Source organism: Mus caroli, unplaced genomic scaffold (genome assembly GCF_978045245.1).
Source record: "Mus caroli unplaced genomic scaffold, Mus_caroli_1 scaffold_12, whole genome shotgun sequence".
Classification (NCBI taxonomy): Eukaryota; Metazoa; Chordata; class Mammalia; order Rodentia; family Muridae; genus Mus; species Mus caroli.
Window position 1 is genome coordinate 19,425,103 of NW_028227267.1, and position 27,535 is coordinate 19,452,637.

General features: G+C 43.1%; 1 protein-coding gene and 1 pseudogene across 2 annotated transcripts in view; both read left to right on the forward strand.

Moving 5' to 3' along the window:
- The first annotated feature begins 2,353 nt into the window (after positions 1–2,353).
- LOC110309787 (small ribosomal subunit protein eS8 pseudogene) lies at positions 2,354–3,010 on the forward strand (annotated as a pseudogene).
- A 14,704-nt stretch (positions 3,011–17,714) lies between these two features.
- Positions 17,715–27,535, forward strand: part of Dennd6a (DENN domain containing 6A) — a 58,312-nt gene continuing 48,491 nt past the window's right edge. Inside the window, exon 1 of one of the 2 annotated variants that reach the window (XM_021181499.2) lies at positions 17,715–18,003. In XM_021181499.2, the coding sequence (XP_021037158.1) occupies positions 17,776–18,003 (228 nt within the window). In that variant the 5' untranslated portion in view covers positions 17,715–17,775. Of the gene's footprint in view, positions 18,004–22,891; positions 23,313–27,535 lie in introns of those variants that run through there. The other variant, XM_029469006.2, reaches the window with a different exon arrangement.

Genomic DNA, 27,535 nt, shown 5'->3' on the forward strand with positions numbered 1-27,535 from the left:
AAGAAGTTGCCATAAGTTGTTTTCTGACCTCCACACGAGTGGTGGCATGTGTACGTATACACACACACACAATGTAATAAATTTAAAAAGAACCCAGCCGGGCATGGTGGCGCACATCTTTAATTCGGAAGGCAGAGGCAGGCAGATTTCAGAGTTCAAGGCCAGCCTGGTATACAAAGTGAGTTACAGGACAGCCAGGGCTATACAGAGAAACCCTGTCTCAAAAAAACAACAACAACAAAAAAAAAAAACAAAACAAAAAAAAGAACCCAGAATATGGCAGACATTGCCAAAGCCTTTGAATAGAGCCCTGCGATAGTTAAATATTGTCAACTTGGCAGGATATAAAATCATTTAGGGCACACATCCCTGGGCATGCCTGTGAGGGAATAACTGGATTAGGTTAACTGAAGTAGAAAGGACCCACTGTAACTATGAGTGGCACCCTACCATGGGATGGAATTCCGTGCTTAACAAAAGGGAGAAGGTGAGCCAAGAGCTAGGATTCATCTCTCTCTGTTCTTGACTGTGAAGGTCACGGGAGCAATTGCTCCCTGTTCCTGCTGCTGTACCTCCCCTGCCATGATAGACTGTGTCTCCTGGAGCTACACACTAAAATAAATCTTTACTTTCTCAAGTTGTCACAGCATGAGACAAGTCACTAACATAAGCTGCACTAAATATGTGCTCTTAGGCTGGAGCCATGGCTCACGAGTTAAAAGGACTTGCTGTATTTACAGAAGACTGGACTTCAGTTCCCAGCAATCTAGTGCCAAGGGACCTGATACCTTCTTCCTGCCTCTGGGGGCACTCGCTCACATGCACATGTGCACACACACATATACACATAGCTCTTTTTAATCTTAAAAATATGTACTACCTGTTATTTCAATATATGTGGACCTGTTACTTAATACATTAATTAGAGCTTGGTTCTCTATCACTTGCCACCAAAAAGTCCTTATGAGTGCATACATAAATTGTGAACTGTGTGGCTTGTACTCTGAATGTCTTGAGAGGAACTAAGATGTCTAGTCAGAGCTGCTAGTCAGAAAGCTTTATAAATAAGATGAGGTTGAAATGAGAAGAGTATAGAGCGGAAATTGGCAGAAGTAGCTAACTAAAGCATTGGAGTTAGCAACAATGAGCCTGTCTTCATTGTGTCAGCAGGCCTTGGAGAGAGGAGGGTAAGCATCAGGGAGAACGAAGATGGAAGGCTACCCTGAGTTGGATGGGTACAGGTTATGAGAAAGCCTTGAAGGTATTTAGTGTGACGACAATGGGAATGGATTGATAATTAAAGAAAATTAGATTCTGTGAGTGTGCCTGAGGGTGTGGAGCCTTACACAAGAAAGAACAGTTTTCTAAATCCAATGCAGTCAATTCTACAGGGATGGAGAGAAAAACAGAGATGCCAATGAGCACAAAAGAGGAAACAGAAAGGCGGGGTCCCTTTGAACACAATAGGCAAGCAGATACTTAGTAAACTGAGTCAAAGTTAACAAACCCAGTGGGGAGTTAGGGAGAACAAGCAGATACTTAGTAAACTGAATCAAAGCTAACAAACCCAGTGGGGAATTAGGGAGGAAGAACCAACATTTTCATATCAGAAGGGGATTTCCATTCTCTATTTGAATTTCCACAATGAGCATAATATTTTAGAAATCATTATCTACTTCTGCTTGTGGAAATCAGAGGGCAGCTGGCAGGACTTGGTTCTCTCTGCCTGCCCTAAAGGTACCAGGGATCAAAATCAGATGCTCAGCCTTGGCAGCAGCCTTGCTAAACTATCTCAGCCAGAGTTCCAGAAGACCATATGTTTCAGAGAACTTGCTAGGAAGGCTCCCAAGCCTCAGAATATTATTGTACATCTGTGACTTATTATAGCAGATTCAAAGTTAAATTAATAGTGGAAGAAAAGGATGTGGGAGAAAGTCTGAGGAAATCAGACCGACTTCTCCAGGATCAGTTTCCTAGTGGAGTCACACTGGTGCTTAGGATCCCCACCAATACACTGTGACTTTGGGTGAAATGTCGCTGAACACGGAATCTGCTTCCAAATTCACATCCAGCGATTTTACTCCAGAGCTAATCACCTTCTGACTGGCAAGTACCAGAATTTCAGCTTCCTAAAAAGAAAGTAGGTGGTTCCAAGTTGCTATGGTTTTGAGTCTTTTTCCTGATACTATGCGGCTCTGGTAGGCTCTTTCTGCAAAGCTGGCCTTAAGCTTACAGCAACCTTCCTGCCTCTGCCTCCTGAATACTGGCGTTACGAGCCACCACATTTGGATCTTTACTTATTTTTGTCTTCCTAAAATTCATAGGTTAAGCTCTTTCCAGCCAGCGCCGAGCGATGGGCATCTCTCGGGACAACTGCACAAGCGCCGCAAGACTGGGGGTAAGCGAAAACCCTACCACAAGAAGCGGAAGTATGAGCTAGGACAGCTGGGACACGAAGATTGATTGGCCCTCGCCGCATACACACAGTCCGAGTTCGAGGAGGCAATAAGAAGTAACCGTGCCCTGAGATTGGATGTGAGGAACTTTTCCTGGGGCTCTGAGTGTTGTACTCGCAAAACAAGGATCATTGATGTTGTATACAATGCATCCAACAACGAGCTTGTCCGCACCAAGACCCTGGTGAAGAACTGCATCGTGCTTATTGACAGCACGCCGAACCGACAGTGGTACGAGTCCCACTATGCACTGCCCCTGGGCCGCAAGAAGGGGGCCAAGCTGACTCCTGAGGAGGAAGAGATTTTAAACAAAAAGCGATCAAAGAAAATCCAAAAGAAATGCGACGAAAGGAAAAAGAATGCCAAAATCAGCAGTCTCCTGGAGGAGCAGTTCCAGCAGGGCAAGCTTCTAGCCTGTATTACCTCAAGACCAGGCCAGTGTGGCAGAGCAGATGGCTATGTGCTCGAAGGCAAGGAGCTGGAGTTCTATCTGCGGAAGATCAAAGCCCGGAAAGGCAAATGAGCCTCATGCATAGTGTAATAAAGGTGTCTGCTGTTCTACATATATATATATATTCATAGGTTAAAACCATTACAAAGTGATGGTATTAGGAGCTGTGCCTTTGAGAAGCAATAGGGTCAGGGGAGTAGAGTCCTCAGGAATGTGATATAGAAAGGCAATGTCCCCTCCCTTTACCTATTTGTAGACAAGGAGAAGATAGAATCTGTGAATGAAAGAAGCAGGCCCTTAACCTAGAAGGAATTTCCAGGGCTTTGACCTTGGACTTCCCATCCTCTAGAACTGTGGGAAGTACCTAGGTCTCTCAGTCTATGTTGCTTTATTGTACCAGTCCACAAAGATCAAATCATGAAGCCCATTGTGCAGTTTAGACATAGTGAACTGCTCTTATCAGAGTGATGGTAGGGGCTTTCCCAGAGGCAACCAAGGGACCAATATAGTCAGTTGTACTTTCAAAGGACATATATCAAGCTCTCTCTCTCTCTCTCTCTCTCTCTCTCTCTCTCTCTCTCTCTCTCTCTCTCTCTCTCTCTCAGATTTAGTGTGTATGTGTATGTGTGTGTGCACACATGCACACACATAGGAGCCTGTAGTTTCAGGAAGAGAGCATCGGATCCTCCAATCTCCGTTGTTTTAGCATACAATGTGAGGTGTGGAAACCAAACTCCATCCTTTGCAAGAACAGTAACAAGCCCTCTGACCTGCTGAACCATCTCTCCAGCTCCAAGTCTACTATCTGAGTTCTTTTCTATTCATGTTGCAAACTGTTCTTCAGAGGAATAGCTTCTTAAAATGTATGTTACTTTTTATATGTTGTATTTAGACTAAGATACAAACTTTTCTGCACCACACAAGTTCCTACCTAGTATCAACCTGAATTCCCCTCCAAACTCATCATTCTACTCTCCTCCGTATCACCTTCTGACCGTGGTGGCTGCGGTGGTTTGGATGAGAATGTCCTCTATAGACTCATAGAGTTGAATGAGTGGTCTCTGGTTGATAAAAACTGCTTTGGGAAGGATTAGGAGGTGTTTTGTTGGAGAAGGTGTGTCCCTGGGGGTGGCCCATGCCAGGCCCAGTCTCATTCTCTCTGCCTCCTGTTTGTGGATCAGATCTAAGCTCTCAGCTACTGCTCCAGTGCCATGCCTGCCTGTCTGCTGCCATGTTCCCTGCCATGATGATCACGGACTCACCCTCTGAAACTGTAAGCGAGCCCTCAATTAATTGCTTTCTTTTATATGTTGCTTTGGGCATGGTGTCTCTTTGCAGTGATAATAAAGTACCTAGGACATTGGCTTCTAAGTGTCTAGACTACCACTGCCCAGTAGAGTGTTTCATAAAGAGACTGCTCTGCACTGTCCACTGAGCACATGGAACTGTGGCCAATGCGTATTTTAAAATCACTTCACTTACAAACAGACTTTTAAGCTATTTTCACTTTTCAGCCATAATGAATAAAGCTGCTGTGCACATGGTTTCCAAAAACCTGCTTGGTTCCCTGAAATCCCTTCTTTAGGACGTATACCTAAAATTATCATTGCTGGGTCATAAGTTAACTTTAATGTTTTAGGGTGTTGTGTATGTTTGGGATAGAATTCTTGTGTTTGCAAGGCAACCATGTACTACTAAGCTACATCTCTAGCCTCACTGTGTTTATTTATAAGAACTTTTTTGTCTATTTATATTGTTTTCTATAGACACTACATTATTTTACATTCCTATAAACAATCCAAGCCCAAACTGGTCATTGCTTGATTTGCTTCCCTTCTTTTCTATTTTCACTTTTTTTCTTAATAGCCAGCCTAGTAGATGTGAAATAATATCCACTTGTGGGTTTTTGTTTTGTTTTGGGGTTTTGGTTGGTTGTTCGTTTGTGTTGAGGTAGGGTCTCTCTGTGTAGTCCTGACTTTGTTTTGTTTGGGGTTTTGGTTATTCGTTTGTGTTGAGGTAGGGTCTCTCTATGTAGTCCTGACTATGCTGCAACTCATCATGTAGATCAATCTCAAATTCACAGAGATCCTCCTGCCTTGGCCTCATGAGTGTTGAGTGAAAACTTGTGCCACGGTGACTTGCCTACTCATCATGGTTTGAATTCGCATTATTAATACAGAGACTCTTCTCATGTGCTCAAATGGCCCTTTGTATATCTCCTTCGGAAAACATTCTATTTAAGTTGTTTGCACAGTTTTCAATGAGTTTCAACTGCCAATATGATGCAAACCTGGAATCATCCAGGAAGCTGGATACTCAGCTGAAGAACTTCCTCAATGAGGATGGCTTATGGGGATGACTGTAGAACCTTCTCTTGCTTATGGGGATGACTGTAGAACCTTCTCTTGCTTATGGGGATGACTGTAGAACCTTCTCTTGCTTATGGGGATGACTGTAGGACCTTCTCTTGCTTATGGGGATGACTGTAGAACCTTCTCTTGCTTATGGGGATGACTGTAGAACCTTCTCTTGCTTATGGGGATGACTGTAGAACCTTCTCTTGCTTATGGGGATGACTGTAGAACCTTCTCTTGCTTATGGGGATGACTGTAGAACCTTCTCTTGCTTATGGGGATGACTGTAGGACCTTCTCTTGCTTATGGGGATGACTGTAGGACCTTCTCTTGCTTATGGGGATGACTGTAGGACCTTCTCTTGCTTATGGGGATGACTGTAGGACCTTCTCTTGCTTATGGGGATGACTGTAGAACCTTCTCTTGCTTATGGGGATGACTGTAGAACCTTCTCTTGCTTATGGGGATGACTGTAGAACCTTCTCTTGCTTATGGGGATGACTGTAGAACCTTCTCTTGCTTATGGGGATGACTGTAGAACCTTCTCTTGCTTATGGGGATGACTGTAGAACCTTCTCTTGCTTATGGGGATGACTGTAGGACCTTCTCTTGCTTATGGGGATGACTGTAGGACCTTCTCTTGCTTATGGGGATGACTGTAGGACCTTCTCTTGCTTATGGGGATGACTGTAGGACCTTCTCTTGCTTATGGGGATGACTGTAGGACCTTCTCTTGCTTATGGGGATGACTGTAGAACCTTCTCTTGCTTATGGGGATGACTGTAGAACCTTCTCTTGCTTATGGGGATGACTGTAGAACCTTCTCTTGCTTATGGGGATGACTGTAGAACCTTCTCTTGCTTATGGGGATGACTGTAGGACCTTCTCTTGCTTAAGGGGATGACTGTAGAACCTTCTCTTGCTTATGGGGATGACTGTAGAACCTTCTCTTGCTTATGGGGATGACTATAGGACCTTCTCTTGCTTATGGGGATGACTGTAGGACCTTCTCTTGCTTATGGGGATGACTATAGGACCTTCTCTTGCTTATGGGGATGACTGTAGGACCTTCTCTTGCTTATGGGGATGACTGTAGGACCTTCTCTTGCTTATGGGGATGACTATAGGACCTTCTCTTGCTTATGGGGATGACTGTAGGACCTTCTCTTGCTTATGGGGATGACTGTAGGACCTTCTCTTGCTTATGGGGATGACTATAGGACCTTCTCTTGCTTATGGGGATGACTGTAGGACCTTCTCTTGCTTAAGGGGATGACTGTAGGACCTTCTCTTGCTTATGGGGATGACTGTAGGACCTTCTCTTGCTTATGGGGATGACTATAGGACCTTCTCTTGCTTATGGGGATGACTGTAGGACCTTCTCTTGCTTATGGGGATGACTGTAGGACCTTCTCTTGCTTATGGGGATGACTGTAGGACCTTCTCTTGCTTATGGGGATGACTGTAGAACCTTCTCTTGCTTATGGGGATGACTGTAGGACCTTCTCTTGCTTATGGGGATGACTGTAGGACCTTCTCTTGCTTATGGGGATGACTATAGGACCTTCTCTTGCTTATGGGGATGACTGTAGGACCTTCTCTTGCTTATGGGGATGACTATAGAACCTTCTCTTGCTTATGGGGATGACTATAGGACCTTCTCTTGCTTATGGGGATGACTGTAGGACCTTCTCTTGCTTATGGGGATGACTATAGGACCTTCTCTTGCTTATGGGGATGACTATAGGACCTTCTCTTGCTTATGGGGATGACTGTAGGACCTTCTCTTGCTTATGGGGATGACTGTAGGACCTTCTCTTGCTTATGGGGATGACTGTAGAACCTTCTCTTGCTTATGGGGATGACTATAGGACCTTCTCTTGCTTATGGGGATGACTGTAGAACCTTCTCTTGCTTATGGGGATGACTATAGGATCTTCTCTTGCTTATGGGGATGACTGTAGGACCTTCTCTTGCTTATGGGGATGACTGTAGGACCTTCTCTTGCTTATGGGGATGACTATAGGACCTTCTCTTGCTTATGGGGATGACTGTAGGACCTTCTCTTGCTTATGGGGATGACTGTAGGACCTTCTCTTGCTTATGGGGATGACTGTAGGACCTTCTCTTGCTTATGGGGATGACTGTAGAACCTTCTCTTGCTTATGGGGATGACTGTAGAACCTTCTCTTGCTTATGGGGATGACTGTAGGACCTTCTCTTGCTTATGGGGATGACTGTAGAACCTTCTCTTGCTTATGGGGATGACTGTAGGACCTTCTCTTGCTTATGGGGATGACTGTAGGACCTTCTCTTGCTTATGGGGATGACTGTAGGACCTTCTCTTGCTTATGGGGATGACTATAGGACCTTCTCTTGCTTATGGGGATGACTATAGGACCTTCTCTTGCTTATGGGGATGACTATAGGACCTTCTCTTGCTTATGGGGATGACTGTAGGATCTTCTCTTGCTTATGGGGATGACTGTAGGACCTTCTCTTGCTTATGGGGATGACTATAGGACCTTCTCTTGCTTAAGGGAATGGCTGTAGGACCTTCTCTTGCTTGGTGGTTGATGTGGTACCCAGCCCACTGTGGGCAATGCCACACACACCCCCAAAGATGGTCTCAGGTTGTATAAAAAAGCTGGCTGAGTAGGAAGAAACAAACTGGTGAGCACTGTTCCTCCACAGATTCTGCTGCAGGCTCCTGCACTGAGTTTTTGCCTTGATGCTCTGTGATGCTGCAAGGTCACCTGTAAGACCAAATAAACCCTTTCTTCTCCAAGTTGTTTTCAGTCATGATGTTTACTATAGCAGCAGAAAAACAAACTAGAACGAGTGTTGTTGTTGGTGGTGGTTGTGGTGGTGGTGGTGGTGATGTTAATTTATATAATAATTATTTATACCCTCTAGATATTCTTCTCTTATCAGAAAAATGATTTACAACAACTTATAGACTGTCTTTTAACTTTGTTTGTGGTTTCCTTGGTATAAGAAGTTGAGAGTGCGTTCCTAGCATGTACAGTGTCCTAGGTTTGATCCTGTTGTTTCCCAGAAAACATTTCAATGGTGACAAAGCCTAGTATAACTGGTTGCCCTGCCCCATACTTTTAGTGTAACACACAAGAATTTACTGCCAAATCCAATCTTGAAGCTTTTCTTTTGTGTTTTCTTAAGAGGTCTTTAGGAGTTCAGATTTTATGTTCAGATTACCTATTTATTTTGAGTTATCTTCTGCATAGTGTTAAAGACCTAACTGCATTACTTTTATATGTGAGTTTCTAGTTTTTCTGGCACTATTTGTTAAACAGTCTGGCCTTTCTCCAATGAATGTTCTTGGCATCTTTTTCAGAAATCATCTGAGCGCACATACAGGGGGTTACTTCTGTTCTCTGTTCTATCCACTGATGTGAATGTCTATTTTGTTGCGTTACTACACTGATCTTACTACTGTGGTTTTGTATTATGTTTTGATACCAGGGAGTCTGACTTTACGTTTGAAAACAAAAACGTAATCCTGTTTAAGTCACCACCTCACATTGTCCCTAGAGGATTGCAAGCTCAGTAACATTGTAAAAGTATATGCTTCACAGCCACTTTTTTCTAGTTAGAACTAGTCTTCTCTGTAAATTTATTTATCATCTATGTCACTGGCAACCAAACCCAGAGAACTTGTGTATGTACCTGAGGGAAGCACTCTCACTATTGAGTGCTCTCAAACCTTTCTTTTCTTTTTCTTTTTCTTTTTTTGCAACAATTTATCATTTATTGTTATTACAGTTGTTAGAAATGGCGCTCAATGTGTTATAGGCTTGTACCCACTATTAGACATTAATTAGAGGTTCCGCAATTAGAGATTCTGCCATTTTAGGGTATAGGACTGACCATGCCGGAAGGTGCTGGAGGAAGAGACAGCTGAAATGCAGGTGAGAGGGAGAGCAGCCCCAAAAGGGCTGCCCAGAGGGTCTAAGGCAGCAAAGGTAAAATATCTATTTAGTAAGTGTTAACTCAGGAATATCGGAGGGGAGTGTGCTAGCGATGGGGAGGTTTGGCAGTGTCCAGCCATTGAGCTAGTTGAGGCATATTAAGAATAAGCCAGCATGTGCGTGTCTTTCATTCATGAATCCAGAGCTCCTGGGCAGGTGCAGAGGAGGTGTGCGCCCTGCTGGGAGCAGAAAACAGATTTAACAGTTTACTGCTACAGGCCTGGGGATCAAACCCTCATACATGCTAGGCACGCACTCTACCCCTGAGGTACTCTGTACATTCCTGAGAAGAAGGTGTTTAAGCAACCCTAGCTTGGAAATTTCCTCTATCCTGTATTTTCTCTAGATAGACAAAGCTCTTATTCAGAATGGAGTCCAAGTTTGCAGTAACATAGAGTTGTGCAGGCTGGCGTTGACTAGCTGGCACAACTAGTCAGGGAAGACTTCCTGGATAAAGCTTAATTTAGGCTGTTCCTTTGGTCTATACTATCAGACTCCATTGCTTTGCCCAGAACAGTGAAAACAAATGTTCAAAACAAGCTGTACGGATTTTTTTTCCAGTCGTGTTGTTACGTGTTCATGGTTAGACTTTTTTTTAAGATGTATTTATTTATTATGCATAAGTACACACTGTAAGTGTCTTCAGAAGACACAGTGACACTTCAGAAGTCACTGTAACCGACACCAGAAGAGGGCGTCAGATCTTCTTACAGATGGTTTCGAGCTACATTGCGGTTGCTGAGATTTGAACTCATGACCTCTGGAAAAGCAGTCAGTGCTCTTAACTGCTAAGTCATCTCTCCAGCCCTCAAGATTAGACTCTTAAAAAACCAAAATTAGTGAGTGAAGAGCCATGAAGAAAATTGAAGCCAAACTGAGATAGAACCTTAGCCATTAAGAGAGAGAGGGGGAAGGGAGAGAAGGAGAGGGAGACGGGGAGGGAAAAGAGGAGGGGGAGAGAGAGGGAGAGGGGAAAGGGGAGGGAGAGGAAGGGGGGGGGCTCAAACACAGAATTTTTAAAAAGTACCCTAGAGCAGGCAAGCTGTAAATCTCAACAATTGCTTGGAGAAGGACAGTGGAGGAGAGAAGATGGAAAACCAGAAAACAAAACAAAACAAAAAACCCCCAAAACAAACAAAAAAAGAACAAACAAACAAAAGAGAGATGTATTTAGGTTCTGGCTAGTGTCTGAAAGAGACAGAGAAAGGTACTGTTTCTTAGTTACTTTCTATTGCTGTGATTAAAACACCATGACCAAGGCAACTTTCAAAAGCAAGCATTTTCTTTGGGGCTCGCAGTTGCAGAGGGTTAGACTCTCTTACAGTGGCAGCAGCAGGCAGGGGACATGTAAGCCGGAGCAGAAAGGTGAAGGCGAGCTGGAAAATGGCCTCAGGCTGCTTTCTTTCTTCTAGTGACATACTTTCTCCAGGAGGTTGCACAACCTAAAGTGGCCCAAGCTGTACCACACCAACTGGAGCCAAGTGTTCAAACCCCAGAGGTTGTGGGCAACAGCTCTCATTCAAACCTTCACACACCAAAAGTAACTTTTGGGTCCCGTAGGATTTCAGAAATTCTACAATTTTGCCTAATTTTTGTCATTCACACTAAGATCTCCCTCCCTTAACTTTGTGATCAACCGTGAGGACGACCAACAAGATGCAGAGAGAGGAAACTGGGTGGGGGTGGGGAGTGGTGGAAACCTGAGGCTGCGAGTGAGTGAGCTCCAGAAGACAGGCTTCTCAGGAGACAGGCATCAGTGAGCAGCTCATTTAATTGGGAGTTGAGGGGGGACAAAGGCTTTTTAAACCTTCTTGGAGGCAGGTAGGGGCTGTCAGGTGATTGGACAGGGTCGGGGAGTGTTGGAGATGCCTCATTTGCAGAGGGGGGAATTCAAGGTGCTTGCTGGATGTGACCTTACAGGAGAGGGGAAATTTAACCTGGCTGTAACTTCCTCTGGTGTGGGTAAAGTTGGGGGCATAGGACATGCAGGCCTGAGGAAGGGAGCCCCACTTCCTATCACTCTTGAGATAAGATTTCCAGAGTTGAACACAACTGGACCCCACTCCTGCTCCTGACGGAGGGCTCCTCCTGGTTCCATACTTCCACTCTTTTTCCAGCCCCACAAATTTTGTCTGTCTCTATCCCTTTCAGTTAACGCTGACAGCATGTCTGCTGGAAAGCTTATTAGCTCTAAGGCTTACAGGAAAACTAATCCCCTTATCAAATGGTTATTTAGCCACATGGTGTTCTCTTCAAAACAATCCCTCCTTTTTGTTTCTTTTTTCTTTAATTATGTTTTAAAAAGATTTATTTATTATAAGTAAGTGTACTGTAACTATCTTCAGACACACCAGAAGAGAGCATCAGATCTCTCATTACAGCCGGTTATGAGCCACCATGTGATTGCTGGGATTTGAACTCAGGACCTCTGGAAGAGCAATCAGTGCTCTTAACCGCTGAGCCATCTCTCCAGCACCTGTTTGTTTTTAAAGCTTTATGAATAGGCTGAGTGAAGTGAAAACTTAAGGGTTCTTAGGAAAGTCAGTTGTGTTGGAAGGTGTTTTACTGGGGCAAACATGGGAAAAAGTGTTTTCCTGAAGTGGACACTCACAAAGGCAGACTCATGAAGGAACGGTTAGCAGCAGCAGACACAGCAGAGAGGATGTTCTGCTAGAACAAGCACCTGAAGGGACACATGATGAAGGATTCTTTGCTAACGTCAAGCGTATATTGATATGTCTTACATTGTGTAGTTGAGCTCCATTTGTCAGGACTCCATAGAGAGAAACGCACCAAAAAACTTCTGGTGGATGCCAGGCGTGGTGGCGCACGCCTTTAATCCCAGCACTTGGGAGGCAGAGGCAGGCGGATTTCTGAGTTTGATGCCAGCCTGGTCTACAAAGTGAGTTCCATGACATCCAGGGCTATAGAGAAACCCTGTCTCGAAGAAGAAGAAGGAAAAAAAAAAAAAAAAAACTTCTGGTGGTGTGCTGCGGTTTCTTGCCGATTCCATGGACTTAGGCTGATTGGCAGAGTGATGTCAGATGAGACAGACCTACATGCTGAGGCAACATATGCGATGAGTTAAGACCTGTGGAGGACACCTGCTGTTTGGAGGGTATAAATAGGACTCCATGGACAGTGCTAGAGGGAGAGCTGGGCTTGCTTACACAGCTAGTGGCATGCTGTGGGTCTTGTATCTTCCCTGATCTTTGCTTCTCTGAGAGAGGCACAGCTGAGAATTTCTGGAGTTCCTGTTGGTCCTTCCTGCTGACCTGTGTGTAGGCTGAGGCCTGACAGTCTCGGCTAGGTATTGCCACCATTGCAGATTCGTGTTTGCTATCCTGATTCTGGTGAACTGGACTGCTGGTGTATCCATGGAGTGTTTGTGAGTGAATCGAGCTGCCACTGCTGACCTGTAAACTGAACTGCTAATTTCCAGACAACACAGACAGGAGTTGCTCCAAAGAACCTTTTCAAACAGGTCAACTCCCCACCCCCACACTGGTGTCCTTTCTTTCCCATTACCTCTGGTAGGTGGTGGATTAAAAGGGAGGGTAAGGTGTTTAAGAACCATCATTAGAAATGAGTTTTGAAAAAAATTAAAGCTACAGCTGAGAGTTTTTCAAACTTTTAATTTCTGGTTCCCTTTTACTTAATAACATCTTTTAAAACTCATCCCTTCTTGCCTTGACCTGGAGGAGGAACTGGGCCACTCGAATTTGTTAGAAAGTTCAGGTAAATATACAATCTCATTGTGGCCAGGTCCTAACTTCTGAAAAATAGAATGTAGCAAATGCCTTTATAAGTTACATCAAGAACCCTCTCTTCTCCATTGTTGAGTAGCATGTCTTTCACTCCCACCGTGTCCTCACTAGGATGGCTGTTACTGCCCATATTCTTACTAATGTTGTATTTATGATTACTTGTGTCCTTTCTGAAAAGATGGAAACAAGCCAGGAATGATGGCATATGCCTGTAATCGTAGCACTTGGGAAATGCAGGTAAGAAGAACAGAAGTTCAAGGCCACCCTCAGCTGTATAGCAAGTTCAACCTGCCTGGGCTATAAAACCTATCCCCAAACCAAATGAAACAAAAATAATTTCTATACTTTGCATCTCAAAAGTCTCTCACCCACTACCTCATTACCCAGTTCCAGAGCCACTTTCTATTAACTTCTTTAAAAATTATTTTATTAGTATGGGTGTTTTGCTGGCATGTAGGACTGTGCATCGCTTGTGTATCAAAGGCTGGAAGAGGGAGTCAGATCACGTGGAACAGGAGTTGCAGACAGTTAAGAACTGCCACGTGGGTGCTGAGAACTGAACCCAGGTCCTCTAGCCACAGAGCAATTTCTCTAGTCTCAATTCTCTTTCTTAAATATTTATAATAGCAGAACCCTACTATTAGCATTATAATCTGTATTCTGCAGAGAAGTAGCCTAACACACACACTTTCTCTCTCTCCTTCCCTCACTTCTGCTTCCCCCACCCCCAAATTGGCTCACTCAGACTTCCAATGGATTGAACAAGACTCTTCCACAAATGGAAAGGCAATTGTAATGGTAACCTCATGGAGGATCCTTACAGATAGACTCAGAACAACCAAATACCTCTGTAATTCATAACCCAGCCAACAGACATAATTATCACCACGGTCTCCAGTACTCAGCTCCTTTGATATACAGTCAACAATTGAACAATGCAAAGACAACCTCACACACTGTACCAAAAGGTTATCCAGACGGCGTCTTTCCTAATCCAGAGTTCAGTGACTGACTAGCCTGGCTGGCCAGTGAGCTTTGGGGTCATTTCTACCCCTCACAGTAGGTTACAGAAAGGAATCACTGCTCTCGGCTTTCTTGTGAGTACTGAGGATTTGAACTCAGCTCCTCAAATTCACATCCACACACTTTACTGATTGGGCCATTCTCCCAGCCCTGCACCGTCTCCTGTAAAACGTTCACAAACACTGTTTAGGGATTGCCTCTCAGTGCATTTTATCATTACATGCTATCTAATCTTCCCATCTTTCCTTCAAAATCTGCACCTAGACATCAGTCTTTCAGAGGTGTGTTGCAGTGATCTCTGCTTTCTAATAATAGTATAATGGTGCCTGGCCTCTCTATGTTTTGTTTTTGTTGTTATTGTTTTGAGAGGATCTCGTGTAGCCCAGGCTGGCCCCAAACTTTCTATGTAGCCAAGGATGACCTTGAATTTCTGATGCTCCTGCCTCCACCTCCCAAGTAGATCCACAATGGCCAGGTTGACTTTGGTTAGTTGGTTGGTTGGTTTGGGTGGTTTTTGTTTGTTTGTTTGTTTGTTGTTCCTGGAAATTGAACCTCATAAATGAGTGTTCTATCCTTGAACTATATGGATGGCCCTATTTCTTCTATTTGCTTGCCACTGCCCTATAGTTATTTATGCTCAAGTGCATTTAATTGAAAAGCAAGAAGGAAATCTACTGGTCACCCAGGTAAGTGAATGCGTAGGGCATTTAGTCTTCCTTCAGGTTCTTTTGGTAAAAATTAAGCTCCAAAATATGACATTGCAACTCACACCCTGTCTCATGTTCACACTTTTGTTGTTGTTGTTAAAGCTATAAAAATTGCTTAAATACCAGGAGTTTGGTTAAGGGTGAGTAGGGAAGTCTGGAATGTTTTTAATCTTGCACTCAGTGTTCTTGGTAATACTGGAAGAGCAGCAAAGCCAGGCATTCAGTTAGAGTTTTTTGGCTCAAGCAGCCGACCCTGACTTAAGTGTCTCTCACATGGGAAAAACAACAACGAGAAGCCTACCACCTAGGGCTTCAGTGGACAGGAAGCATAACCTGAGCCAGGGCTGTGACCTGGCTGCCAAGCCAAGCAAATATGATCTGAAGTGGCATTAACAGAAGGCTACTGGCCAGTGTAATAAAGAGAAGAGTCCAAAGGTTCACTTTGCTGGGGCTAGCTCACACCTAGAGAATGGTGCTTCCTTCTATGTCTTAAAACTGATTCAACAACTTCAAGTTTACCCAGGTTGGGTGACTCCATGATTAACTGCTAGAATCCTTTGAAGAAAGATGGACAAATTTGGGGTAGTTTACCCAGGAAGCTAGACATGAGGATGTAGGATGGCTCTTTTGAAACAATCCATGGGCTATCATCTAGAAAAGCTGGACTCCACAAGAGGAAGGCTTTCCTAGCCCTCATGAACATGCAGAAAGAGCCGTTCTTATGCTTAAGAACCAGTGCATGTGTGGGATGGCTGAGCCAGCACCAGAAAATTCACAAATAGGATGGAAAGTGTGGAGAAACAACCTTGCTCAAGATCCTTTCAGATTTAAAGGCTCTAATGACAAACTCTACAAAGGTTACCATTTCTTTCTGCTTAACCAAAGATTATATAAGATAGTATTTCAGCCAGGAGTGGTAGATCATGACTTTAATCCCAGCAGACTGGAGGCAGATCTCTGAGTTCAAGGACAGCCTGATCTACAGAGCTTGTTCCAGAACAGCCAGGACTGTACCAAGAAGCCCTGTCTCAAACAAATAAACAACAACAACAACAAAGAAGTATTGCAAAGAATGGTAATTTGTATCCACAGGCCAAGGGTCCAGCACTATGGAACAGCTGATCATTAGAGCTTATTTATTATTATTAATAATATAGCATATAGTAAAGTGTCTGGATTGGGAACACTTTTCTCTTCTTGACAATAAGTCAGGTTAGCAATTAATTACCTTTCACCAATCCAGAAAATAGTTCCAGGAGCTGTTTGTCTATCATGATAACATCTGGAGCTAAAGCTGGATACCAGATTTTTTTCATTTCTAGCCCACTGTCCTTTCTAATACTAAAACAGTACTGTTTTCTCTGAACAGTAGGTTTGGAACCTTACTTGAATAGAGGTTATGTTTTTCTTTCTGAACTGTACTGGTTCTTTGTCACAGGCAGGTTGTTTTAGGCAAGGACAGTTTCTAATTTAAATGTTGTCCCCACTTAATTCTGTGCTATCCAAACTTTCCAGGTGGGACTAGAGATAGCGGCTCAGCAGTTAAGAACACTTGTTGACCTTGTAGACGAGTAAGGTTTGCTTCTCAGCACCACTGTGGAGTTTACAACCATCTGTAACTCCAGAGGATCTGGCACCCTCTTCTGGCCTCTGTGCAAACCAAACTCCACTTCAGGACCCATACATACATACATATATACATACATACACACACATACATGCATACATACATACAGGCAAAACACTCACATATATAAAAGAAAAATGATAAATACATGTTTAAGAAAGTCTTCAGCATTCATTTCTACTGAAGTTTGAGAATGCTTGACCATCAAGAGATGGATCATTTCTTTTTTTTTTTTTTTTTTTTTTTTTGGTTTTTCGAGACAGTGTTTCTCTGTGTAGCCCTGGCTGTCCTGGAACTCACTTTGTAGACCAGGCTGGCCTCGAACTCAGAAATCCTCCTGCCTCTGCCTCCCGAGTGCTGGGATTAAAGGCATGTGCCACCACACCCGGCTCTAATTACTTTTGATGAATAAATCCAAACAGGTGCTAAAAAAAAAATCCTACTTAGTCATATCATACTATGCCAATAATCAATAGCAATTCACCAGGGCAGATGTTTCTTGAGTGCCCAGCCTAGAGCTGTCTTGACTTCTTAACAAAGTAGCTTGAAACCAGGCCCTTCCAACAGTGCTCAGATAGCATGGTCCAAAGGTGACTGACCAACCCGAGATTCCAAGAAAGTCTGCATATGCGTAAGAGTTGAGTGAGTCCGCCAGACCAATAAAGATGGGAGCTGCCTTGGTAGGGAGGGTATTCGGAGAGTTAAAGTACACATCTCTATCAGCGGACTGCAGGAGTGAACACAGGCTTGCCTTAGAGTTCTTATACTTGCTGGGCTAGTCATGAAGCCTCTCCGAACTTCAGTTTCCTTATCTGTGAAGACAAATTAGCCAGAGGTGGTGGCCCATGCCACTAAACCCAGAATCTTGGGTAGCTGTGGTAGGAGTACCATGAGCTAGAGGCCAGTTGGGACTATGTAAGGCACAGCTAAAAAAGAAAAGACCTACTCAACACTTAACAAACAATAGTGTCCACCATAATGATATGTTTAATAAGAGTTAATACGTGTATTTGAACTTAGCATATCAACTGGCACAGAGTAAAAGTTTAATTAAACTACTGTTAACCACTATGTTTTAGTAATACTTCAATAATGAACTGTGTCGTTCCAAGAATAATTCATTGCTGTATTGTTGTGGAGCCGAGATGACGATTCCTGAGCCACTGTTTGAGTTTAGAGAGCTGTAAAACCAGTAGGCCAGTCTGAGCGAGCAGCAGAGATAGCGGCGGCTTGTAGGGAAACACATTGAACCCCCGCTCCCAGGGTCACGTGGCTCGTGGCCGCGCCCCATTCAGGGAGTCCGGAGCGGCTGCGGCAGCACTCGGTGCGCGTGCGCGGAGGCCTGCGCGCTCTGCGGCGCGGTCCGCGGCGGAGGCGGCTCGAGCGCCTAAGGGGTGGCGGATGGCTTTGCCGGGCCCGGAGGTCTTTGGGCCCGGTTCCCGCGGGTCGTTGGACGAGGCCGGGGCTGAGGGGCGCGAGGCGGCGGCCCTTGCGGCGGCGGGAGTCGCGCTGGAGGACGAGGAGGAGGACGATGGCCGCCGGGGCCTGCTGCGCTGGGACGGCTTCTCGGCCTGGCTACACTGCGTGTGTGTGGTGGGCTTCGACCTGGAGCTGGGCCAGGCGGTGGAGGTGAGGCCGAGCCGCACCCTGTGTCTCCACCCTTGGGCGGCCGGGTCCTGGCCGCCGCGCATCCGGGCGTGGCTCGAAGCCCCTGCGCGGCTCAGCTGGGCGGTGCTTCTCCGGCCCTTCGGTGGGAGGATCGTGGGCTGCGGCTAGGGGTGAAAAGTTCTTTGTAGGCCCCTCCTAAATACTTGTTGATGTTCCTCTTTAAAAAAAAAACCAAAACAAAACAAAGCAAAAAACAGCGATAACTGAAGGGTAGCGGCACCCAGAAAAGCCTACAGCAGACAGGATGTTTGCTTGGAACTTTCAAGAAAGGAACAATACCCCTGACATATGTGAATTACAGTAGCCAAACGTGCACGTCCAATTATGTGGGCTGACTGACTGTATTGTCAATTGCGCCAACTCGTAGATCGGACTACTGAGTCCAAGTCAAAATGCTTAGCATGCATTCTCTCCTTTTTCTCTGTTCCCCATTTCTCTGTGAAATGTCGTTGGGTTCCTATTCCCTCCAAGTCTCTCCCAAGCATTACAAATAGAATTCAAGGCCTTCTGAAAACTAGGCAAGCTCTCCAAGAGCTGTCCTCACTCCCCTCGCCCGACCCCTGCTGTTTCTTAATACTGATTCTGTAACAATTCCCAGGAACCTAATGTCAGTGGAAAAAATTGTTGGCTTATAAATCTGTCAGATATCATAACATCTTACCTAAAAGGCCTTTGAATGTCACTCATTTTTGCCTTCACTTAGCACCTTTTTTTGTTGTTTGTTTGGTAGCATAAAAGATTTGTCTTACTTATCCAAGTGAGAAGTAACTAGAAAGTGACTAGAAAGGTGTATGTTCCGGAGTTTTATTTTGTTATTGTTCTTTTGGCATCGGTGAAAGATTCTAATCTTATTCTGATTTGGGTGGTCTGGTTGTTCCAAATGAGAAACTGCTGCATCTTTGTCTTTTGTGTCGTTACATAGTTCATTTAAATATTGAGTTTTCATTAAGATCTAGGCACTATACAAGTTAGTGGACGTACACATAAAAGGATGTTCTCATTTGTATTTATGGATTGAGACAATAGGTGATCTAAGAATTAATCTACGTAGTCAATAGGATCAAATTTATTGCCTGACACAGTATTCATGAAACGTTTGTTGATGGAGGGAGTTAGTATGTAGAGTGATTCTGTATTTTATTTGAGACAGGAATAACAATCTCCAAAGATTGAAGACATTTATTTTTAAAGATTTGTTTATTTATATAGTGTGTATGAATGTGTTGCCTTCATGTCTGCATGTAAGAGAATTTGTACCTTGTGCTTGTGGAGGCTGGAAAAGGGGGTTAGATCCACTCAGTCTGCAATCCTTCTGGTCATGTAGGTGCTGGGAACTGAACTCACATCCTCTGGAAGAGCAGCAAGTGCTCTTAACAGCTGAGACATCTCTTTAGCCCCCCAAAACAATATATTACGCTAGTTATTTAATGATAAACTGAAATTTTATGTGTAGCCAAATAAAACTTAATCAGAAAGCAGAAGCTGTCATATTTGGTCACCTTAAAAAAAAAAAAGATTTATTTGTGTGTGGATATTTTGCTTGCCTGTGTGTCCATGCTCCACACTCATGCCCGGAGGTCAGATGAGGGCATCAGGTCCTCTGAACAGGAGTTGCAGAAGGTTGAGAGCTGCCACTGAACCTGTGTCCTCTGGAAGAGCATCGAGTGTTCTTACCCAGTGAGCCATCTCTCTAGCCCCATTGATTGTTTTTTGTAATCTCATCGTTTGGAACATTGCTTTTAACATGAGTATTTTCTTTTTTAAATAAGTGGAATATCTTGACAGAGTTGAGGTGATGAAAAATAATCACTAAAGGTTATATATGAAATTTTATTTCCCATAATTGCCATTTCATAGCAGTATCTTTACGAAGTAGTTCTTAGTTTTTTGTTTTTTTCCTTCCTGAACTTTCAAAAACGAAGAAGAGTTTGAACTCTCTTGGAAAATGAGTAGTAGGACAAACTTGTGTTGCTAGCTAGGCTGTTTGCACTAATCCATGGAGGTGTTACTGTCTCTGTCTGGATTAAGGATCACTGCCTTAAGAAAGTAAGGAGAGGAGAGGAAGGTTCCTTCATAAAGGAGCTAAAGAGTGATAAACACAGTAAGATGTAAATGATTTGGCTTTGAGACTGGATCTCACTCTCCTCGAGTACATGTAGCCCAGGCTGGCCTTAAACTCACAGCAGTTTACCTGTCTCAGGCTATACCCCTCAGCACTCCACCTCCTAGTGCTACCATGTTTGGGACAGAGCAATTTTGTTTTGCTTATCTAAAAAGAAATGACTACGTTTCTTTATGTGTGGGGTGCAGGTATGTATGTCACTGTGCACACAGTAGAGTAATATACGTTTCTTTATGTGTGGGGTGCATATGCATGTATGTATGTCACTGTGCACACAGTAGAGGAAGGGACAGAACGGGAGTCTGTTCTCTCCTTTCACCTCGTGAGTCCTGGGAGCCATCTCAGGCCTGAAGGCTTGGCAGCAGCAAATTTCTTTTCTCTAAACAGCTGAGCCATCTCACTGGCCCCTGGCTTTCATTCTTGAGAGAAGGCAATATGTAAACCAAGCTGGCTTCAGACTCAAGAGATCTGTCTTCTGCCTCCTGAGTACACCACCATGCCTAGCCTTTTATTTTATTTTACTGAAGAAATACAGTGTTCTGCCTTTTTAAGTGAACATAAAGCAGGAACAAATATATGAAAACAGCTAGTTATATTTTGCTCTCTCTCTCTCTCTCTGTATATATATATATATATATATATATATATATATATATACTTAAGACTTAAGCACTTATGGCTGACAGGCAGTTAACATTCAAACAGGGTCATTCCGTGTGTGTGTGTGTGTGTGTGTGTGTGTGTAATTTTTTTGAAGCTGCACCTGTGTTGGAACTGTACAGGAGTAGCAGTTAGCATGGAATTAGAAAGGTAGATTGTGTTGGGAGTGACATATATAGTGACTCTAGTCCTGTGTCTATAAAGTACAACCAGGGAGGCTCAGCAGCAGGATTGCCAACTAGCAGTCACACAGACAGGACAACATAGTCCTGAAGGCTCCCAGCTTTCCCCATTTCAGCATCAGGACTCAGAGGTTCTCTGCTAGGCCACATAGCCCAGCATCAGGACTCAGAGGTTCTCTGCTAGGCCACACAGCCCAGCATCAGGTCTCAGGGCTCTCTGCTAGGCCACACAGCCCAGCATCAGGACTCAGGGCTCTCTGCTAGGCCACAAAGCCTATATATATTTGCTCCTTTTTTCATTTTGTTTTGTTGTTTTCAAGACAGGGTTTCTCTATGTAGCTCTGGCTGTCCTGGAACTCACTTTGTAGAGCAGGCTGGCCTCCAGCTCAGAGCCCACCTCTTGTCTCCTTAGTGCTGGAAGTAAAGGCATGTACAAGCTGGGCAGGTGGCGCACGCCTTTAATCCCAGCACTCGGAAGGCAGAGGCAGGCGGATTTCTGAGTTCGAGGCCAGCCTGGTCTACAGAGTGAGTTCCAGGACAGCCAGGGCTACACAGAGAAACCCTGTCTCGAAAAGCCAAAAAAAAAAAAAAAAAAAAGGCATGTACAATCACACCACCACCACTGGGCTATGTATTTGTTTCTTAAAAATGCAGTCAACACTTAGAGAGTCATGTGACAAAAGATGAGATCCTAATGAATATCTAGTTAAAGGCATGGAGGGATGTCAGCGTTCTTAAAAAAGCAAAACAGAACAAAACAAAAGAAAACAAAATATAGAACTAGAGCCTGTTTAAGTTACCAAAGAGAGTATGGAGTACCAATGAGAGACCTGTCTGTGCAGGGTGTGGTGCTGCAGACCTGTAGGCCCAGCGCTGAAGAGGCAGAAGGCAGCCTTGGCCAGCCTGGCCTACAGGGGATTCCCAGGCCAGCCAAGGCTACACTAGGACAACCTGCCCTCAGACAGGGAGCAACAGCAAAACTAAGCACATAGGAGTTTGCGCCACACATTGCTTTCTTTGTGGGATCACAGTAGTCTTACACCATTGCTTTGTGAGGTAATTAGTGTTGGAAAAGCATTTAGAATGATATTTGAGACAAAACGATGTTTTGGGTAGCATTGATTTTTCTAGAAATCTTTTTCTTATTTTAAAATAAGGACACTGAAATGTAACCAACTTACCCCAAATCACAAAGTTTTAATAAGCCAGGATTTTGATTCCTTTGGTTCCAAAAGTTTGATTTGTTCTAATAGTCCAGCTATCTCGAGTGAAAACTGAAGCTACTCAGAGAAATTGGAAACAGTGCAGACCTTTGAAATGCCAGTGATAACCGAAAGTGAGATTCCTAAGTTAGTGGCCGTGACAGTCTGCCTTCCTCAAGCTATCATCGCCTTCCACAGCAGTGCTCAGTAAAACACTCTGAATACCTCTAACCCGGAAAGGAAACTCAAAATCAAATGCTTCAAAAGCTTAACATTAAAATAAATAAATAAATAAATAAATAAATAAATAAATAAAACTGAGTGACCGTTAGGTCTTTAGAGCTTTACATCTCTGATTTAATCAGTTACTAGGAGTCCCTTTAGGTGTGATAGGATCAGTTTTGAGGGCAGTAGTGCTAAAGTCTTGTTGCTATCTATTAAATAGGAACATTGAAGCTGTTTGGAAAGGGCATACATAATAGTGAGCCTGCTTACTGCCTGTCATGTTCAGAGAACTCTGTATTAGTATGTTTTCTGTAATGGTAACAAAATACTGGACACTGGTGATATAAAAAGAAAAGAAGTTTATTTAGCTCACAGTATTTTTTTTTAAGATTTATTTATTTAATGTATGTGAGTACACTGTCACTCTTTTCAGACACACCAGAAGGCATCAGATCCCATTGCAGATGGTTGTGAGTCACTATGTGGTTGCTGGGAATTGAACTCAGGACTTTTGGAAGAGCAGTCAGTGCTCCTATCCACTGAGCCATCTCTCCAGCCCTAACTCACGTCTTAATGGTCCAGTAGTATGGCAGTAACATCTATTATCAAGGGCCTGGCTCTGTGACCTTAGGAGGTGGAATTACAGTGAGAACGTAAAGGAGTCACATGGTGAGAAGGAAAGCCAGACCCTGGGGTAGGGGGTAGTTCCTTTTTAAAATTAAAAAAAAAATTAACAGTCCTCTCTAGGACTAAAGTCCTTGAGACCATCATTTATTCCTTTCTAGGCCACTAGCGCAACACTGCACTGGGACCCAGCTTCCTACATAGGAAATTTATGTGGATACATACAAACCACATGCAAACAGCAGACTCCATCAGGTACCTTTTTAATTTTAATTTTTTAAAAGTACTTTTAATATTTTTAATACTGTGTGTATGTATGTGAATATATTGAGTACAGGTGCCTCAGGGTACAGTCATCAGATCCCCCAGGGAATTGGGTTATAAATGATTGTGAGGCACCTACATGGTTGCATGGCTGCTGGGAATCAAGCTTGGGTCCTCTGGAAGAGCAGCAAGTTCTTGTAAGCAGAGAGCTATCTATCCCTGTTTAGGTATCTTTTTAAAAGAGATGGATTCTTGTACCAGGCATGGTGGTGTCTGGCTTTTCCAGCATTTAGGTGAGGGCTTGGAGTTAGCTACCTGCTGGGTTTGAAGTCAGCTTGGGCTACAGCAGATCCTGTGTCTGTCTGTCTCTGTTTCTGTCTCTGTCTCTGTCTCTCTCTCTCTCTCTCACACACACACACACACACACCCCTCCCAAAAAGTTGAGCTCTTGCTGTGTTGCTGAGGTCCGTGTCAGAAGCCTGAGATCAAGTGATCATCTTGTTTCTGCTTCGTAAATACTGAGATCACAGGCACAGGCTCCTGTGCCCTGTTCTCTGTGAGGTGATGAGGTGAGATGATTATTTAGCTTTTCATTATTATTTAATGAAAGAGTTGAATAAGAGCATGCAGTAAGTTTTCTGTAGACTAAGTAAAAATTTTCCAATGTCAGATGAGATTTTGAATCTTTTAAAACTTGAAAAATTAAATTCTTTCCCTTACATAATAAAAATTATGTGCACATTCATTTAAGGAAAACCATAGAAAAGAAGAAAGATCACCTGTTTCATGTCTTGGATAGATTATGATAGGCAAAATCAAAATAGTTAAGTGGTTCCTAAGCATGGCCAAAAGGTTTGCAGGAAAATCCAAAGCATATTTCAGCTTAGTGAATAGACTTTATACAGAAATGTTACAATCTTCAGTAAAATAGAAGGGTGTGATACAATATAATTTAGGCTGAAGGCATGTGAATAGCTAGTTTGGTCATAGTGACATATACCTTTAGTCCTAATCTCACACAGAGGAAGGGAGATCTCAGTGAGTTGAAGGCCAGCTCAGTCTACATAGTGAGTTTCCAGCTAGCCAGGGCTATACAGTGAGACTGTCTCAAAACAAACAAACAAAGTACATGAATAATTTTTTTCCTTGAAAGAAAAAAGTTTAGAGATGGGTATACTGGGAGGGAGGGGCTTGAGGTCACTGGGAGAAAGGCCATAATTTGCACTTTTTGACTTTAAGGTGAATTATTAGCTGTGCCCAGGCATAGACAGTTAGGAGTTTTGCTTGTTTTAGCTCAGGGAATTCGCATAATGTATGATCACTCTAATTAGAATCGAAGTTCAGTGATTTTAGTATTTTCCTAAATCACACACCTCGTACCACTAATCCAGTTGTAGAACATTTCATCACTTCTAAAAGAAGACCGGTTCTACTAACAGCCTTTTGTCTCAGCCTTCGGCAGCCACAAGTCTGTGTTCAATTTTGGATTTGCTTCCTGTGTACATTTCACATGAATGAAATCATACATGTGGTCTTTATGTCTGCTTTCATTTCACATATTTTCAGGTTTCATCTGTCAGGTGTGTGCCCAGCCTTTTGATATTGCAATACCTCATTGTCATCTACAAAGGTCAAGCTTGAGAACTATAGGACCAAGTTACACAAAAGTATCTCAGAATGTCTTAAGTAAGTTTATCATTGGTGTTGGGCTGTACTCATTGCCTTCCTGGGATGAGGCATGCAGCTGGAGATTGGACACTGGCAGCTCTTCTTTTATGGCTGAGTAGTGTAACATGTGTTTGCACATGCCACAGTTTGTTTATCTACTCAGCATTCTGGAGAAAGTGTTTCTGTGTGGCTATTGTGAGTGCAGCAGAGTACTCTTGCACTAGTTTTCACATGAATATCTTTTTCCTGCTTTTGTTTGTGTTATAGAGATAAAGTGACTTGGCCATATATGGTATATGTGATACAGCTTTTAAAAAAACTACCAAAATGTTTCTACCAGCAACATAAAAGGATTCCAGTTTTTCCTGTTCTTGCCAAATGGGAGCAGGGATCTTTTATCTTGCTTTCATTTGTATTTTCCTTATGACTAATGATGTTGTCTTTGTGTGCTTCTTAGCTGTTGACTTTTTTATTTCTGTTTGTTTGATGCTACTAGGGTTGACTCTAGGATGTCCCACGTGATAGCTTGGTAGACAGGACTATATCACTGTCTTAGTTATAGCTCTAGCCCTTTTTTTTTTTTTTTTTTTTTTTAACCTGAGTGTGCATGTGATACTGCCAGTAACTCATGTCCTTAATTATCTTTCTTCAGAGACCACAGTGTTCACACTGAAAGTAGCTGTGCAGGGTCATAGCAGATACATCTACTTTTATAGAGAGAGTTTGTTTAAAACACTTCTTGCCTTGGGAAGTAATGTCTATTACACACATTCTTTCTGTATAAAGACAAAGTGGTAAATAAAATGAGACAGTTCATAGATATGTGAATTATTTTTTTTCTGAAAAATATTTTTTTGTTGTTGTTATACTTAGGCCTTAATTCTCTTTGTCTTGCCTTGTAGTCACACCTCCTCTCTGTTGTAGCCCTGAAGACTCTGTTATAGTCAACAGAGCCCTTGATGCTCTCCTGCACTTTATTTTTTTAAAGTTTTATTTATTTGTTTGTGTAGTGTGTGTGTGTCTAAGAGATAAGCATTGAAAGAATAGTTAGTAAAACTAACCGTAGAGTTGCTAACGATAAGTTGTCCTAGGCCACACTTGCCAGTACGACTGAGTCCAACAAGCTGCTGACCCACTCAGCTGCCAGCAAACATCCCAGTTTTGAGACAACCTCATGGTGTTGTGCAGGTTGGCTCGGACCCTCCGCATGGTCCAGTCTGACCCCAGAATCTTCCTTCCTGGGCTTTTCAAGTGCTGGGATTACAGGCCCATACCAGTTCCTCCAGCTTTTACTGAGACTTAAACTATGACTTAAATAGAACATTTAGTAATGGCTTTTAGATGTTATCTCTGCTTTTAAAAGTACAAGTAAAATAATCTCAACATTAGAAAGGGAGACTTGGATACACATTAAAAAGTATTACATATTAAATACTACTGGTTGGATAGAACTAATTTGAGAGGGTATCCTCGGATGAAGCAAAGCTGTTTTTTGGTTTTTAAGTCTCTTCTCTGGGCTAGAGACTATCTTAAGTGTAAAGACAGAGGGGTAAATGAAGTGAGGCAGTTCTTTTATGAATTCCCATTTGGGGAAAATTTAACCGTGATTGTTTTTTGTTTTTGTTGTTAAAAGTGACAAAAACCTAGTTCAAGCTGGCATGAGAAAACAAAATTCAGTTTGTTTATGTTGCCCTCAACTAATGGTAGGCAAACACTGTACCTCTCCAGCTCCATTCCAGCCCTCTTCTCACCTTGAGACATGTCTCACTCAATTGTCCAGGCCAGCCTTGAACTCTCTGTAGTCGAGACTAGTCTGAAACTTAACTTCTCCTGCCTTAGCTTCTCAAGTAGTTCTGATTGTAGACCTGTGCCAGCAGACCTAGATATGAAAACAATTTATTGGTGAATGCAGTTTCAAAATCTATAGTCCAAAGCACAGTTCCATTGATGAGATAAGCGGTGCTGTAAAGAGTTAGGTTTTTGCCACCTTTCTCTGTACATTGATTAAAATAGTGTCACATATGAACAGCAGGTAGAAAGTTATTAGAAGAGAGCACAGTAACCTATCACATTATCAATGGGATACCTTTTAAATGTATTCACATACTTGCTATTTGAAGCTAAGCTTGGAACCCAGGACCATGTGTGTGTGGCGAGTGCTCAGGACCATGTGTGTGTGGCGGGCGAGTGCTCAATGCTGAGCTCTACTCCAGCTACGGTGTGTATGTGTGTGTGTGTGTGTGTGTGTGAGGGGTTGGCGGGGGGAGTTTTGTTGGAAGCAAAGAGCACTGAAGAAATTTGGCATTTGAAAGCAAGTCAGTTTGAGCTCTGTCTCAGAGTTAGAGGAGAAAAGTGCTTATGATATTAGAAGAAAGTGCTAAACAATATGAAGCCATTGTTTTCTGAATTCCCATAATTTCTGGTCACATTCGCATTGCTAATGTTTTTCTTTAACAGAATGCTTTATCCTACACTTGCGGCTGAGTGCTGTATTCACGCCCCTCCGCCCGTTTTGAGACAAGGTCTCAAGTATCTCAGGGTGCTCC